This window comes from Cavia porcellus, unplaced genomic scaffold (genome assembly GCF_034190915.1).
Source record: "Cavia porcellus strain 051 isolate PalLab524CR breed Dunkin Hartley unplaced genomic scaffold, mCavPor4.1 scaffold_1, whole genome shotgun sequence".
NCBI lineage: Eukaryota > Metazoa > Chordata > Mammalia > Rodentia > Caviidae > Cavia > Cavia porcellus.
In genome coordinates, this window is record NW_026947484.1 from 88,269,708 (window position 1) to 88,288,661 (window position 18,954).

Genomic DNA, 18,954 nt, shown 5'->3' on the forward strand with positions numbered 1-18,954 from the left:
GTTTTACTCTTAAATAGATGCAATTATTTTACAGTGGGGCCAATGTTTTAAAAACTGGCTGGCAATTATTTCTAAGCATCATTTTCTACATTGATATACAACGTGTCATCATACATAAAAGAAAACTAAGGACCAAACATTTTAATCACAAACATTTTTCTCTAAACATGAGTAGAGTAACCAGCACAAAGGTGGCAATTCCTTTAGTAGAGAAGGTGAGACAGGTGAAGAGTTCTGACACAGAAAGCTCACTGAAGGGTACCTCTACTATTCTGTCTCCAGGCTTCAAGGTTCCATTCTTCCCAGCTGGGCTATCCTCAAGGACATGTTTAATGAAAATGCCCCTCATCACTTCACCATTGCTTAGACGACTCCCCATTCCTCGTCCACCAACAATGCTGATGCCCAAAGATTTGCTTGGTTCTCTCCAAAGTTCAACTCTACAAAAAATAAATTTTTAAACTCTCAGAAAACATATAGGAAAAACTTCTTGATATTAGATTTTATAATACCTTCTTGTATATGCCATCAAAGGCACTGACAAAGGAAAAAACAACAACAAATGAAAATTTATCAAAATGAAAATCTTTGTATAAAGGACACCACTAACAGAGTAAAAAGACAAAACACAGGAGAAAAATAGTATTTGATAATCACAATCTGAAAAGGGAATAGTTACCAGAATAAATGGAGTACTTCTAAAACTCAATTACATGAAATAAGTAGATTAAAAAAAGGAACCAAGGACTTGAACGGATATTTATGTAAAGAAGATACATTAATGCCATGTAAACATATTAAGAGATGCTTACTATTACTAATCACTACATGTTTAAATAAATATGCACTAAGATTCTAGCTCGTATTTATTAAAATTTCAACCACCAAAAAAGCAAAAACTAACAAGCATTGGTGAGAATACAGAGAAATTGAGAACCTTTGTATTTTTGATGGGAATGTAAAATGGTACAGCTGTTACGGAAAATTCTACATTCTTTTAAATATTAAAAACACAATTACCATATGATTCAGTAATTCCACTTCTTGGTGTACAGCCAAAAGAATTCAAAACAAGGTCTTATATAGATATTTTATGAAAGATACTTTATGCTTTATAAAAAGCATTTTTATTCACAATAATCAAAAGGTAGGAACAACCAAACTGCTCATCAAAACAAATAAACAAACAAAATAATATATAACACAACAGGTTAGTGTTTATCCTCAAAAAGGAAAAAAATTCTGAAAAATATTTCAACATGGACAAGTTTTGAGGACATTATGCTAAGTGAAGTAAAGGACAAATATTGTGAGTCCACAGATATGAGACTTCTAGAGTTGTCACATTCATAGAGACAGGAAGTCCAATGGTGGTCGCTACAGAATGCGAGGAGAGAAAATGGAACATTCTAGCTTTAATGGACTCGGAGCTTTATAAGATGATTAAAGCTCTGCAGATGGCTGGTAGTGTCAGTTGTATAGCAATGTGAATGTACCTAATGCCAATCAATGATAGATTCAAATGATTGACATTGTTAAAAAGAATAAGTATTTTTTTAAAAAACAATGGTATACCAGTAGAAAATAAGATAGTTTAAAATATTTTCCTAATGATATGCTTTCTAAAGCCAGATAAATACTAATATATTTATGTAGCTGATTTGTTATAAGTAAATATTGGACTCACACTTCAGGCTGGGGCACAGACCAATGTAAAAGTACCATTTTGCAGGCACTTTAATATGATAGGCACTAAAAAATCAGTAAATTGAGCTGCCACTGAACAGATGGTAGCCTCTAAGCTTAGCAGCCAAATCCAGGGAAGAACACTGCTGCATACGCCACGTTAGAGGCCTGTCTTTGCGAAATCTTTCTTGCCAAAACAGACCTGTTCATTAATAGTCGGGGCATGAAGAACAGAGGCTGACAAAATCCCACATAATCTGATTCTTCTTTTACCTCCCTAAACCACACTTTGCTCTCTCCAATCCAGCTACCACATCTCCTTCCAGCTGCTTTTCAATTCACGGCATATGATCCTGCTGTGGCTCTTGGCACTAGCTACTTGCTCTGTCTTGCATGTACTTCTTTACCCACAGAATAAAAAATGATCATGTAAATATCTCTAAGACTTATGAATCAATTTCAAGTACAGACTTGCGAAAAGGCAAGTACAGAAGAACACGGGATGTACAGTGAGGTGACTCTGGATGAGGCACAGAGCCAGCACTGCAGGCCTTGCACTCTGCTCCATGCCTCAGAAAAGAAAGCAGTGATGGACAGTAAGTAGTGGAGACAGCTGGCAAAATGTGACCTCAGCATTAACACGTGAGAGCTCCCAAAAGAAATAAGGTCAAACAAGGATTCCTAAAAATTAAGTGGAGTCCCAAAAAGAAAAGACTAGGAATTGAAGTGCATCATAGATAAAAGAGGAAGTCTAGGTGATTTCCAGAATAATACAAAACCTCAAAAATAATAGTTAACATTTATTAAGGGCTCATGATATTTCATCTTTATTCTTTTTTTTTTGAGAAAACAGAAAAAAAGGTAAAAATAATACAGAATTTTAAAAAAGTAAAAAATCACTAGTTGATAAATTACATAATGTTATCTTAGTAGTTGCTCAAGTCACAAAAAATCAAAGCATAAAAAGTGGACAATCAAATAATGACAGTACAAATCCTTCTATTTGATGAATTAACAAAAACTTAGTAGTATGGTTATCTATCTTGAATACTTAAATATAAATACAGTTATCTTTCAGAGTACTTTCTTTCCCTTTCATTATCACAGTGTCTATTATACATTTTGGATCTTATTACTCTTTTAGTTTTTCTATTATTATGTTTTATATGAGAGATACAATGTGACATTTACAAATGTGAGCCTGATTTATTTTACTTATGAGGATAGTTTCAAGTTGTCTCAATTTACCTATAAAAGCCTGAAAATCATCCTTTTTTATAGCTGGGTAATATTCCATGGTGTAAAAACGCCACCTTTTTCATCCATTCTGTGGTTGATGGGCATTTTGGTTGTTTCCAAGACTTAGCTACTACAAATTGTGTTGCTATAAACATGGGTGCACATATATCACTGAGATAGCATTGAGATTTCATCTCACTCTGGAATGAATGGCTGCCATTAAGAAATCAACCAATAACAACTGCTGGAGAGACTGTGGAGAAAAGAGATCCCTTCTCCACTGTTGGTGGGAGTGTAGACTGGTGCAGCCACTGAGGAAATCAGTATGGAAATTCCTCAAAAAACTAGGACTGAAAGTTTTCCTCAATGTAGCTATTCCCCTCCTGGGTATTTTCCCAGAAAAATTGAAAACCTCATCCTTATTGTTTAAATGAGCTACATTTTATTCTCACATCAATCTACAGGATGGACACTTGTTATTAGCCCCATTGTATAAAAGAAGAAAGAACTGTGGAGAGGTTAAGTAACCTGTGGACAACAGCACCATATTTTCTTATAGGGTTTAAATAGGTTGCCTAGAATTAAAAGACATAAATCTTTAGCTATGGAGAAAACAACTTAAAGGTAGCTGCTTAAATGACCAGAGTGTTGAGGAACCAGGCTCATTATTCATGAGACAGAGCATGGTAAATACTCTCCTGGGAAAGAAAATGAAGACTTATGAAAGAAACAATTTGTAGGATATTTTCATCCTGGAATTAAAAAAGTGAAAAAGAAAATGCGAGTCTCTTTACAGATTTATCCATAGGTTTAAGAAGAATGAACTTTAGAAAGGAAAGGTAAAATATAGCTCTGTTATACTTTCTGGGTAATAAATTACATTTCTGAGTTCAAATTTTAGCCTATTGCCATTTGATACAGTAATCAGTGGACAACAAGCATCTCATTTAGTCTATCTCATTTTTTAGACTGTGAAATAGTGTCAATAAGGGCCTCTACAGCAGAGAGCTGTGTGATGATTAAATTACTCAAAACACCCAAGTACCAAACAAATACTGGTACACAGTAAGCAAACAATAAGCCTTTTATGATGATGATGATGACTCTTCTTCAATCAGTGACACATGAGCAGCTGTCTACCTCAGCCAATTAATCCAGTTATGCCTTTCTTATTAAGACATGGTACCACTTTTCACCCATCAGACTGATAAAACTTTTCATAAAAAATAACTGTGATGTAGTGACAAGGAATTAGGGGAAAAGGAACTTAGGGAAAGGATACAGTAATAAAGATTGATATAATCAACACAACAACTTATCTCATAACAACTTATCTCATAAAGTAAAAATCAGATTTAAAACTATGAGAGTCAGGGATTATTCTTCTGGATACAGATCCTAAGTAAATTTTCACATAGAAGTATAAATAGAAATATTTATTACACAGAATTATTATAACAGTAACTATTAACTACTCAAGCATCAGCTTGAAAATGGATAAAGTATGGAACACTCACATGCTGGAATTCAACATAGGTAAATGGACTGAGTTAAGAGATTTAGGTATCAAATATGGATAGGTCTCCAAACTGAGAGGGAAATTAAGCTAAAAACGATACCTATGGTATGATATAAATTCTATAAATAAAAATTACACACAAATAAAAATTGCACACAAAAATAATACTATTTTAGAGTCTTAATATTAACACTTTGCTAAAACAAATTCTCTATTTCCACATAAAACAAATATATATTTATCTAATAAATGGATAAGATTAATTTATCAAAAGCTCTGGTGATTCTGGTAATTCCTCATTGTTAGTTTGTGTCTAGATGTCACCCCAAAGTCTCATGTACTTTTAGATGGATTTTTTGGAGGCAACTGAATCTAGATTGATTTCTAACACAATGCTGGAATCAAGGGTGCTGGGATTAAGAGTGGGTGATTGATGGATCACTCCAGCGACTAGACTGGCACCATCCTAATTCCAGAAGTCTGGATAAAAGGGGCAGAAAGAGCTCTTTTTTCTCTCTGTTGTTGCTTTTGGCGTCTTCCACTTCCATGAACTGTTGCCTCTCTCCCATGTGTCCCCCCTGCCTTAGAGTCAGTCAATTATGGACTGAACACTATAAATGTGAGCTAAATAAACCTTTCCTCCTTTAATATTGGGTGTCACCTATTTTGTCTCAGCAATGAGAAAAGCAACTAAGACATTCATCGTATCTTACTTTTCTCTCATTGTTGATACAAAATATCTGACACCAAAAATGAAGCAAGGGAAGGGTTATTTTTTACCATTCTTGGAGGTTTCAGTCTGTACTTAGCAGGCTCCAAGGCAAGATGGTATGGTGGGGCAGCCATCCATGGCCACCACAAACCACACAAGCAAACAGAGCAAAGAGGAGAGAGACACACTTTCTTCCCATCCTTACACTGAATGTCGGATCCACCCCTGGGTGGATGTCACACTCACACCACCAATTCCAGTGCTAGACAATGAACCCATCATGATCACTAGATTCAGCCAAGACTCCACAGGGGTTGAGGGACCATCTGAACACAAACCATAACATACACTCCCCTCCGTAAAGTAACATATTGTTTCTATAGACATTAGTGGCACAGGTTACTTTGTTTAGAGGAATTTATAGAAGCTTCAAATATTTTATCTATGTAAAGCAGATCTGAAGATTTTTCTTGGGTTAATATGAAGGTTAAAACCTGAAAAGAATATAGTTCAGAAGTATACTCTTCTTCCTCTTAAAAAAAAAGTTCAAACTGTTTCTTGTGCTCACTGCTTCCTCTCTGCTTAGTTACTATATTTCAAAATTATATTATTATAAACAGGACCAATCACAGGTTGAGGATTCACTCTGTTCAGGGCATTATGCTAAGGATTTTAAATGTGTTACCTTACTAACTTTTTCCCCAAATTTACAAGGTTCTGTTATTAGCTCTGTTTCAGTAATAAAGTAGTCAAGACCTAGTAGAAATAAATCTGCTATAGAAAATATCAAAGTTCTTATTGATCATTTTACATCCTCTTCATCCCACTGTTTTTCTTAAAACTGACCAATGTATTGTTTTTTCCAATCATTACAGTCCAACAAAATTCATGTTAAATTACAGTACCTGTTACAAATAATTTCACCTAACTTATTTCTGCCTCAATCTACAAATACATAAGATGCTTAATAGCTTATATTTATACCACACATCAAGAATTTATATTGTATTCCTAGTGTGAGCATGCTTCTGGATTTTTAAAAAACAAACTGAATAGCTTTCAAAGCAATTCAGAACTTACTATGGATGGATGGAAATGCTAGTTCACTGACAACAATATAAAGTATTCTCTATACTTTGAAAATGTTTAAATAGAATGGCTATAGGTTCAAGTTCAAGTTCAGTTTTGTTTTGTTTTGCTTTATTTTTTGAGATAGGGTTTCTTTATGCAGTTCTGGGTGGCCTTTAACTCACTTTGTAGCCCAGGCCAGCCTTGAATTCGTAGCGATACTTCTGCCTCAGCCTTCTGGGTGCTGGTGTTACAGACAGGTGCTTCATTTTTGAGTAAAGAAAATATCATCAAACTGTACTCCATCTCTAGAGCATTTTTTACTCACTGTTTAACAAATACTAACTTTTATTAACACCCTCATAATGGTTACATTTATGTCTGTTTTGAGGGATATTCTAGGATCACTTAAAATTTTACAATTAATGCAAAACACCTTGTATCATTTTTGTTTCCTGGGTCTCGATAGCTTGCACAGACATAATAACTCTTTAAAGGCACGGTTTGGGTCTAATATTTACTTCCTATTACTCACAAATCATGGCCTGTAGAACTCAGTGGTGCCCTATCAAACTCAAGTGGATTTTACTCAGTATGAGAATGTTAATGTGCTGCAGTAGTTAGGATCCTAATTTTGGGACAAATTACTCAACTTTCACTCACAGTTGTAGAAGTTTTAGTTCATGTTCCAGAAGCTTACACAGCAGAACAGTAAAGTGGAAGGGCCTAGAAAGCTGCTCATATGAAAGAGGCCAGGAAACAGAAGAGAAGGAACCCGGGAGGCAGACACATTCTCCCTTGCGGCCCACTCTTCTGCGCAGTCCCCGCCCTCCAAGAGCATACTTACCTGCTGAACTCATCAGTGGCTGCTTCCACTAATGAGAACAGCTACCCTGTGTGACACACACTATTCTCTTCAGTGTACACAAGAATTACACATTATGCCCCTAAGTGGGCAGAAGCCACAAATAGGCCTTACCTCCTGGGCTGATTCCAATTGCTATATGCTGCATTCTGAAGTTCACTTTCTTCTCCTTCTCCCTCTTCTCGCTCTGGTAGTTCTGGAATGTCTCTGGATAAAGAGTTTCACAATAAGTACTCTACACAATACTGTCTTATATGTACTTAATTGCTGATGATGCTAACTGTTTTACATATTCACTATACTTGGCCAAGATATTTTTATGGCAGAGGGAACAATCAAATCAAATAAGAACCTTATATTACAATCAATCTACCAAAAGTTTAGAAATAGTGAACCCTGAGTCTACACACTTTTTCTAACAAAACAGAAGCATAAAGGAAAAAGTGAATACTTAAAATTTTAAAGAATTCATCAAATATTTCCTGAAATTGTCAAAAAACAAGAGGCATATACAGGCTACAAGCATACACACTCTGCTCTCTGCCTTGATACAATTAGGTAGCAAGTATGGGAGCAGTTTTGCATCTCTGTTTCCTAAGGACAGAACACACTGTCCATTTAATCTTTGAAGAAAGGTGGAAAATACCTGTGATTCAGCGTTAGCCCATCCACAGGGCTCAGAAACATAATATTCTTTTAAAATATACTTTCAGTTTTTGTAACAATTCACATTTTACCAGATACAAGCCATATAAGAAAATGTGTCTGTTGACTGACGGTAAAACTGTACAATTATATCAAACACTATTTTGTTTTTCCAAGGGTATAGCTTTTATGAATAAAAGATACTGAAAAGCAATAGAGAACAATTAAAAGGATTATGGCATGTCTTTATGCTATTGATAAAAACTGGTTTGCTAACGAAATATGTTTGTATAATCCTTTTAAAGCACAGAAGCTATACAAGTTCTTATCTAGGATTCTCATGTGACTATTAAAACTGAAAAAAATAAAAAGAAGTACATGTTCAAAGTATAAGCATTCTCCACTGACAGAAACACTGAGCACTCTCAAATTATATCATCTTTACATTTCGAGATCAGAAGTCATTAATCCAATAATCTTGTTTGAATGTGGTCACATTTCTGGAGAGGGATGGTTCAGGCCTCCTTAGAACATCTCGTTGTTTCTTTGGCCTTACTGGTGGTAGGAAATATGGCTACACTGCAGTCTAGCTGTTAAGAGTCTTACTCTCAGTTTTGCATTTGAATTCCACGAACATGCTCTGAATGGATCAGGCTGCCTGGAGTGTAAACCTGACAGTGGGACCAGACAGCAGATAACAGTTCCAAGAGAATTCCAAAAATGGTGTCAAGAAGGTCACTGAGAAATAGTCCTTATCCAGAGGATGAAAGCAGTCAGGTGAAAACAAAGCTTTTAACCCACTGGAAATGTAACTGGAAAAAATTTGACAGCAAAAAGACGCCTGGAAGATAGATTTAGAATTTGTGGGGAGTGACAGCCATGAGATGAGGAGAGTTTGAGCCCTAAAGCCTCGCCTGTTGGAGACACTGAAAAACACTTTTAATCATAGTACCGCCCCGTGGTTCTGCCTTGGGAGAAAATAAATATTCTGCCTTGCTTGAAAAATAACGTCTATTCTCTTCAAATTATTCTAAAAACTTGAATTCTTTCACTAACCCAGACAAGCTGTTTTAAATGTTGAGATATTCTTTACTCATTTTAGTATATGCTTTCTGGGACTCAAGTATCTTTAGAGTAGAATGGATCAATTCTCATTTAGCTGTCCTCATTCAGCCAAGAACTGCATTTCTTTTTTCAGTATTAAACTACTGACAACCAAAAAAATTTCTAACAACTACCATTGCTAATTCTGCTTATATCTGCATGCACACGCAAGCTGAAGTAGCAAGATCTGAATTGAAGTCATCCTACCACAAAAACTGAGCTTTTACCTTCCATGCTCTGCTGCCACTTATTTTTATACATTTATGCAGGTCTTCCTTTGAATTCAGTTTTAAGAATAAGGAGTCCAACTGGTTTCATTCTAAGCACGACTCTGATGCTTATTAGCTGTGGGACTTGTGCAACTTCCCTTCACTGCAGGTTGTTTTACTCTGTGTTAAACACTGATATTAACAGCAAACATACTTTCTCTATGGTGAAGCAGTTGGTCATAGCATTGGACAAACAAGGGCCTCTTTTCCATGCTACAAAAAAAAAACAGTGTTGAAAGTAGCTCCCTGGACCGGGCATTTAGCTCAGCATCACAAGTGCTTGCCTGGCAAGTGCCAGGTTGTAAGTTCGATCCCCGTACAAAAAACAAAAGAGAAAAAAGAAAATGAAAAAAATTTGAAGGCCCCAGAATTTATGAAGACTAATGTGACTTAGTGTATTCTTTATGACATTTGAAACATTTCAGAAGAACCCTGGAATGTTGGTTTCAAACTGTATTTACTATCCTCAAAATATGATAAAAAGCATTAATAAACCATAATCAATTCATGCCATTAACCCTGGGACGAAGTTCTACAGTACAGTGTGGCTTAGCTTTGCACAGAATGGAGTACTCCTTTTCCAATTAACTTCATGAGGCCCCAGAGACCATATCATCCCTTCTCTTTATTAAACACATATCATCCCTTTCCTTTCCCTGATACTGAAATTTGTAGGGGAAACAATGATGCAATATGATGATTGCTAAAAAATTACTGGACATAAAGGTATTATGAGATGTTCTGATACTTTGTAAGGAAAGGCAGAACTTTTGATCTATAGAATGCTGAAAGAAAATTTGACATTCAGTTAGTAATGCAACTGAAAAAAAAAGTCTGTAATCAAGAGCACAATGGTACATTCACTGTGGAAAAGCCATGATTCTAATTCAAACATAACATGCTTATGCATCAAGATGTTCAACTTCACATTCTCTCAGAGTAAAATATAAATGTATTACAGTGTTTATAGATTTATACATATTAACAAGGAAATAAAATTTCTGAAGATGCATTTGATAATTATGTTAAAACTACTATATTAGGTAGCAGAATTAAAGATCATTTTCACTTCTTGATTTGAATATTCATATATTCCCCAAATTCTTCAGATTATGTGATAATTACTTAGGTAGTAGGAGAATATGTTTAAAAATCTCTGAAGAAAAGATATTTAGACTTATGCTTAACTTCTCTGATTCTGATTCAAATTCCTTTTTAACTTATTGTATCATTCATTCAGTGTAGTAGATCTGATGTTTCAATTACCTGCCCGTATATGAAGAAAAAATATCCAATGCCATTACTTCTCCAGATTGTTGTCCCAAACATCTTCTGAACTCCTCTAAATGTTCTGCAGGCACATAACTAATTCTGGAGCAAAACACAATCCATGAAAGCAAAGAGAAAGAAAGATTTGCCTGTTAGGAAAAGCTCCCAAAACAAAGAAAAATTGTATTATCCTCTTATGCATACTTTTTCACATGACTCTAATTGGCATATTAATCAGATAATTCAAATTTCAAAAGGTAAAAATAATCTTTTGACAAAAATAATAAATTAAATTTCTAAATGATGCTAATACTTTTTTGTAATAAATAGGAAAGTAGCTATATTGAATATATATACACAAATGAGAAAGCTAGCAGCAAGTTTTTAATTGAGGAAAATTTATAAATCCGTAAAAAGTTGAGGATATGGTTCAGTGGTACAGCATTTTCTTAGCACATGGAAAGTTATGAATTTAATTTCCCAACACTGCAAAAATGATAATAGTAACAATTATTTCCCGGTGCATAACACTGGGCTACAGAAACCCATGCCATACTTTTCTACTGCAAATTTATACTTGTTATTTAGTATAATAGTAGCCAGCTATGCCCCTCTTGGTTTTTTTCTCTTGTTGCTGGGACACAACACCCTACACCCAAAACAAACGAAAGAAAGGTTTATTTAGCTCACTGTTTGTGGAGATATCAGTACATAATCAGATAGCTCCAAGGCAGGGTGGCATGGCACTGGAGCAACACTTCAAGATAGCAGCCAGAGCAAAAACAAAGGTGGGGAACAGGTCTTTTCTCCTCCCTTATATTGTACACAGGCTACTCCTGCTCCCCAGGGCAGATATAGTACTCACAAAATCTCTGTGCCTTTCTCCTGCACAGGATGAGGATATTTACAAATTAAGAATCCTGGTTCCCTGCTGAGTTTCTCCGTTAAACTTCTAAACTACTCAAATAATGTATCAACCATAATGGTGCATCTCAGTATCTGCTTCAGGGGAATACAGGAAGCAATGTTCCTGTTTCTTCACTTGGTATGAGGAATGGCAAGCTGTGTGCACGTGAGCAAAAATGTCAAACTGGGATTTTTACCCATATATTGTTCCATCTAACAGGTTTTCAGTATGTTTACCTGAGCCATCACAGGTTAAAATGCAACCACGTCACTTCTGTTCGGTAAACATGTAAATTTAACAACAAATGTAATATGGGTATAACTCACAGTAGCTGCATTTGGGGAAAGCAAAAATCCATCTGGGCATTTGCCCACTTGGCAGACACATGGCAAGGAATATACCAGAGATCCAAAGCAGCAACAGGTGAATTTTATCCATGAAATGCTCCATGCTAAATTTCTGTGTATTTAGGATTCATTTTAAATGAAAGTTTTCTTTTGATTTTTCTGGTACAAGTAGCCCAATTCAGTATAATGGCACATGAAAAAACATATTTGCAAGTTTTGTGGGAGGCTGAAAGTGAATCATCAGATCATTCATGCATGAACGATGAAGATGATAATGACTTTAATGTTGGCCATGTGAGCCAAGTTTCCTGTGGCAGTGAAATAGAGCAAGAATCAACTAATATAGAAATAGGGAACACAGACCTTCTTCACTGAGATGACAAAGGAACAGCAATGTGAATACATATTTGACTAATAGAAATTTTACAAAATGACCATGCAACCAAATGGAACAATCCAATGTAGAACTAGGTCCAAAAATACAGTGAGGATCTTGGCAAGTGTGAAACTTATTGGATGGAATGCCAGCACTGTCATTCAATGCTGTAAATTGCTTATAACACACAAAATCTCACAAGATGTTCTAAAATGCACAAATTCTGAAATACAAATAAAATGTTCTGTATGCACCAATAGCCATACTCAAAATGGATTTAGTATGACATCTCACTAGCTGAACTGAAAGCATTCATAGGGCTGTACTATTAGCAGATCTTTCTCATGGTAATCACAAGAATGTAAAAGACTTATGGAAAAACAATAGGTATAGGCTTGTTTATAGAAAAATGATGATACTGAGGAGACTGGTTTGCTTCAAAATTGCCTGAGGTTTGATGACAAAACCACCCATTGAGTAAGAAAATAACTGATGATCTGGCTGCTGTCTGCTCATAGTTTGAAAGATTTGTGGAAAACTGTCTGACATTTCATGCTGTATGTTCTCTCTGGCACTAAATTTCCCCAAAGCCTTCAAAATATAGCATAAAAGTGAATGCACTTGTAGCCAGGTGTTGTAGCATGTGCTCATAATTCTAACACTTGGAAGGCTGAGGCAAGAGGTTCACTGCAAGTTTGAGGCCAGGCTGGGCTACCAAGTGAATTAAAGCCCACTGTACAGTGAAACCTTGTCTCAAAAAAATAAAACAAACAAAATAAAAAATTAAATAAAATTTTAAAATAAAAATTATGCCCTGTAGATCCAAAGACGTATTATACTTTCAATTTAGAAATTTATCCTGGAACTCAGCCACCAGGTGTTTATTTGTATAGTAATAAACCAAGTGATGTTGTGACATACTTATAGCTCTCATCTCCCAACTAATTTGAGTGTGACATTGGACAGCTGGTTTAATAGTTTACCATTAATGTTACGTTTGCTAATAGAGTACAAGTTCACCAGTGTAGTGCCTATACACAGGAACAAAGCAAAAATTTCAAATGACATGTTTCAGTTTCAAAACACGGGATTGTATATTACAATCTTTGGATTTCAGAAAAATACAACATCACTTCCTGTATGCCAAAGAAAAACAAACTTTGGTAGTGCTAATGTCAGCATCATGATGGTTATATTGATAGGGAAACCTCAATAAAACAGAAGCCTGAAGACTATCTAGGGAATGACAATTGAAGCAAAAATTATTTTGTTTACATTTACACTATAGTTCATGCAGGTTTTTATTTCTGATGTCATCTTTTAGGTCTTGTAAGAAAGCAAACAGTTGATATGAAAACCTTGATGTCTAAGTACTTGTTACATATTTGATATTTTATTTTATTGTTATCTTATTTTCCTACTAAGTGTACAATGTATAATATACTAGGAAGCTCCTGGCAAAACAGCAAGACAAGAGAGGTGACAAGCAAGACCTGCCACATAGGAAAGGAAAACTAAGCACATGTGCTGTCAGGGAATGTGAGATGTGTGCATGGAGCACGCAGCTGTCATGTGTGAAGACTGCTTTGGAAGTGACAGTTGAAGCAAAGCTTATTTTTGTTGTAGAGTTCTATTGGTATTTTCACTGTAGTTCATTGAGGGATTTATTTCTGATGTTGCCTTTTAGATTTTGTAAGCAAGTACATAGTTTATGTGAAAATGATGTTTATTCCAAATACACGTTCTGTATTAAGAATGTAGTATTTATTTTGATAATCTATGCTCCTGTTAGCTACACATTGTGTAATATAATAAGACTCGCCTGAAAAAACATCAAGGCCAGTATGATGTCAAGTAGGTCTACTGAAAGGCCAGAAGTGCAAAACGTGTGGGCAGTGCAACCGATGTGTACATACAGAACATGGTATTATCATGTGTGGACTGCCTTAGGTGTAATAATTAAAGATTTTTTTTAGAGTTCCACTGGTATTTTCACTGTAGCTCATACAGTAATTTATTTCTGTTGTTATTTTTTAGACTTTTTACACCAAAGTAGTTGATATTGAAAATTTTGATGGTGTTTTATAAACACTCAACAATATTGAAAATTAAATAGTCTATATTTTTTTCCTGGTAAGTACTCAGTGTTTAATATAATAAAACTCATACAATTAAAATTAATAATTTATCAGTAAAAATATGCTAAAGAATAAACATGGATAATATACACACTCACAATAATGCACCTTTATGACAAAATTGGTATTATACCCTGCATTTTTTTTTTTTTTGGTGGGGGTATCAGTAATCGAATTCGGACCTTGCACTTGCCAGGCAGATGCTATACTGCTGAGCTATAACCTGAACCCCACATACTAAGAAACTGTCAGTATTAAAAATAACATCTAAAGATATTTGAGTTCCCTAGCAGAAACAAATTAGGTATCCTCTATTACAATATTGCGTACCCTAAATTATCTTACGTTTTCCATAGCACACAAGCCTGAGCATTAATAAGCATTATCAGTAACTTTGTAAGCTCTGCGAAATTATGAATTTTGAAGTTAAACCACATAAATTTAAGGAAATAATTACTAACTTTTTGCAACTGCTTATGTTTATTTCTACTTCAAGAAAGGCAGGCTGCTTTCATTTGAAAGTCTATTTATTAATTTAAAAGTACTGACTGAAAGTCTAATTGCCTATTAAGTGGAAAGCACTTTGCTAGATACAGAAGTCATAATGTTTATAAAATGATACGTGAAAATTATTGCTGTCATATTAGCCTATTTACGTGGTTGTTACATTTTTAAGCTGGCTGCTGAACATACATTACTTGATAAATAGGTAAGGGAAATACTATACTTGAAATCGGTTTGTCTTTTTTTGTAGCTAAGAAAGAAGTATATAACAGCACAATACGGAAATCATAAGTACTATTAAATTATCCATTAAGATAACTCCATCAAACCTCAGGACTAGAGGGCAAAGACACAAAAATTTGTCTTTATGAAAGAAAGTGAAAGTAATACCAAAGATACAATTTCTGGAGTAAGGAAGATACCTAATTTCAGATATATTTGTGATTTCACTAGTCTTCCACATCTCCGAAGTGTGGGGTCACTTGGTTTTGGGTTGCATTATCACTGGAAATGTGGAAGGACACAGGATACCACTTCCTGAACCTCCGTAGTCTAAATCACAATACAGTGCCACTTTCTGTGAGGGCACGGTAAACTTAAAAGCACTGTAAAATGTAAGGCTGTGTTCTAGCAAGACACAGGCTCTCTGGATTATACTCCTAAATCCTGCACATGATATAGACCCTTTCAAATCTTTTCATGACACTTATGTCAAGGACCAAAAATGGGGCAGAAAGCATAAATCAGTGAATTTATGGCTAGTCCAGGTAAGAGACTTATATTCTCATTCTCTACCACCATAATTTATTCATCTGTAACAACACAGTCCTTAGGTTGTTACAAAAATACTGAATAGTAAATCTGCTGTTCTCTCTTCAAAGTTAAGGAGGCAGATTAGCCATGATAGCACTTAGGGGATCAACCAGGAAAGCAAGGAGCCAGCCTTCCTGGTGAATGACGCGAGCCACAGGCGTGCCAAGGAGAGAGTAAGTCAGTGTCTCTCTCCCATGAGCCTACTAGCCGGTAGGCTGAGAATCAAATGTCCTGTGACCACCACCCCCCATTAGCAACTGGAGGGTTTCCAGGACAGCCTGAGTTGATAGCAACTAAGGCACATACAGCAACTAAATGCTTGTATTGTTTGGTTGATTATGCTGACCTGGGGCCAGAGGCCTGAGTATCTCTTGGGAGGATGATAGTATACAATATAGCAAATATGAGGGATTTCCTTCTATCTTTCAAGGCCAATATTGTTTTCACTTTTTTGCTTTGTTCTGATTAACTGTTTTGCTCTATTCAATATTTTGTTTTCATTGGTTTTATAGTTTTCAGTTTTGGGTTTGATTTTGCTATACCTGATTGAATGGAAAACTATTATGACAATAACAAGATATACAATGGTACCTATTTATCTGTTATCCTGGCATCCCACTCTGAAGTTCTGTACCAATTTCACCGCATTGTTTTGACTGGCTTTGCTCTGTCCTGTTTTGTTATATTTTACTATCTTTAAAATAAAATTTTAAAAAAATGAGTCAAATGTATACATTATGTCAGGAAAGAGGATGATAGTTTGCATGCACACATACAAAAAAAAAGATGCACCTAAAACTGGTTTGAGAAAGTAAGATGTTTCTATTCCAATATTGTAAATGAGATTTCTTTTACATTTGTTTAAAGTTGTTTTTCTTTTATCAAAAGGTAGGGAGTAAGTGGTTTTCCAAATATTTTGCTCATAATTTTGGTAGCAGGGAGAAAGAGCAAAAAGGCAGCTGACACCAATACTTAGCACAATGCAAACAGTGAGGCCATCAAAGGGAGCTGCCCAAAATGCAACATCACATTCAGTGACTCCAAGATATGCTCATCCTGGGACCACCCAAAACCTCTAAGTCACTACTAAAGAAAATGAAAGCTGAATGGCACACTTCATAAACACTCCAAAACAGTTTGAGAGTTGTATTAAAATTCTGAAATACAAACTAACTTTTGGTAACATGTGCCGGAGAAACAAAAGGACTTTCATTAGTGAGCTGAAATGTAAGATAGCTACTAGTCTAGAGACCGTGCCTGCACATGCAGACAGGAGCATTGTCCTACAAAGAAGCTTGATTTTCAAAGGCATTCCTAGTGATCACTGCACTAAAATGTAACTCATAGTTCTGCTGGAATTTATGTTCTTATATAAATGAAAGACAAAAGCCAAAATGTATACACTAAATCTGTATCTGGATCTATCCATACATTGGGATGTTACAAAACCATGAAACAGTTTTCACAGACAAGTTGTAACACACAGCCATAATGAGCTTTTGAATCACCAATACTCACACATAAAAGGGGGCTTGATCGTCAGCAGGTGCTGAGAAAATCTAGAATGTGAAGCATACGCCGTGGCATCTTTTTACAATGGTGTTAACAAATGTCAATGTCTTGTGCAGATTGTGAGATGCATACATATGTAGTTAGAAGTGGGTGCTTCTATTTTTTTTCATTTCCACCTCCCTTTCATCTACACCTCCCCCAGAAAAGCATCTGCTCTTTATTGGTGTCTATAGCAGTGATTATTAACAAGCATGGAAAAAAAATGTAACTGCAATCAATCTTTTATTCCTTGATCAGGAATTCATCCCACACTTAGGTTAAGGCAGGTGAATTCCAATTCAGCTCAGTAATTATCTGGCAGATGTTATAAGCAGCTGCTTCTAAGCAAAAAACCTTGGCTATTATTACAAAAATCTAAGAGCTCCTGGCAAGGTGAAGTGAGAAGTGAAACAGAATGCATTCTGGTAAGGCTTCACATCTGGTTTTCCATAGAAAATAATAAAACCTGGAACTTAAACTGGCTGTTCTTGAACTCTCGAAACTCAAATTATCAACCCAGGCATGCATTCACACACAAAGTTCCTAGCTATCTGCGGCAATAAAGAAATCAAGTACGTTGTCTGTATGAGCAATGCTTTCCCTGTAACCAACCAGCTATGTAAATGGACCAGAGTAGTTTTTATATCCCCACAATCCATCTTTCTACCAGCACTCCAGATTAAGTAGGTTTATAGCAAGAAATAAAGAGAATGTGATCTAGATGGAATCTAAATTTAAGCAATGAGTACAAAACTTAATTGGCTAGAGAAAGTGTTATGGTTCCATTCAGAATAATGGAACAACTGGGCTATTCTTTCAGGAGAACTATTCATGTAGCTTTCAAGAAATTCTAACTCTTTGCTTCATTAAAGCCAAGTAACAGAAATGATGGAGTAAAAACCAATACATGCAAAAAGGCAGGAACCCTGCTGTGTAAACTTGGTCCATCTGAATGTTATGTTGTTTTGTCATCTAATATTTTTCTTTAAAACAGGTTTTGTGCAAGAGTGACTTTAATTTCCAACATTTACTCAATGAGTCAAGTTATGACTAGCTGAATCAGAGTCCCATTGGGACACTTAAAAACGCAATGTGTTTCGTTGGGTACACTTGTGTGAGTGCTCATGTGTGCATGCAGGCACTAGTAACATATGCAAAAGAGACTGACTAGTTGACTTCCAGTGGAAGTAAAGTTGTAGAATTCTCCTTTTTGTAATGTAAAATTTTACAGGACATTTTGACTCCTGAGATAATGAAAGCAATTATTTATGAAGCTATTTTTAGATATAACTCAGGGTCATAATAAAGCCACTACCCACATAAATGGGTAATGCTGATGGGTCAAAAGTTGGGAGAAAATATACACAAGTGTGTACATACACACAATGAAAAAATAAAAGGGAAGAAAAGACATCTGAGTCTGCAAGTCTCAAAAATTCTAGAATTCACTAGATACATGACATAGCAAAGCCATGTTAAACGTAATGGCTTTATGGTCACTTTTTAATATGCAGGACATTAGAATGGAGGAGTAAGACTAGTATCACGCACTGAATTTGGTGTTGAGTACCAAAAACTGGGCAAAGGAACCTGAATTGATACATGGAATACAATATACACATAGAACACAACTCAAATAATCAGTCACGAGAATATTTGGATTTCATATTAAATCTAGTCTGTCTCAGCTAAAGTTTTTCAAAAAAAGTCTCCATGTGGACGTATGTGATTTATCTTTTAACCAAAAGGAACACTGACTGTAAGTGGTAAGGAAAGCATTTAATTTTCATACAATGGAAAATCTGAAATTTTTAAGAATATTTACATGTACTTTATCACTATAAAATAATTAAGGAATAGTAACATCAATCTGCTCAAGTGTCAAGACAAAAAGAAATGCAAAAAAAATATAAACACCATTAGTGAAGATTCTGCCTAAAAT

General features: G+C 35.3%; 1 protein-coding gene across 11 annotated transcripts in view; it reads right to left on the reverse strand.

Annotated features, from left to right (window-relative positions):
* Positions 1-18,954, reverse strand: part of Mpdz (multiple PDZ domain crumbs cell polarity complex component) — a 175,064-nt gene that overhangs the window by 61,788 nt on the left and 94,322 nt on the right. For all 11 annotated transcript variants that reach the window (XM_063251208.1, XM_063251212.1, XM_063251204.1 and 8 more), the window contains 3 exons: positions 10,374-10,478; positions 7,204-7,296; positions 263-440 (listed from right to left, as the gene is read on the reverse strand). In XM_063251208.1, coding sequence (XP_063107278.1) covers positions 263-440; positions 7,204-7,296; positions 10,374-10,478 — 376 coding nt within the window. The remainder of the gene's footprint in view (positions 1-262; positions 441-7,203; positions 7,297-10,373; positions 10,479-18,954) is intronic.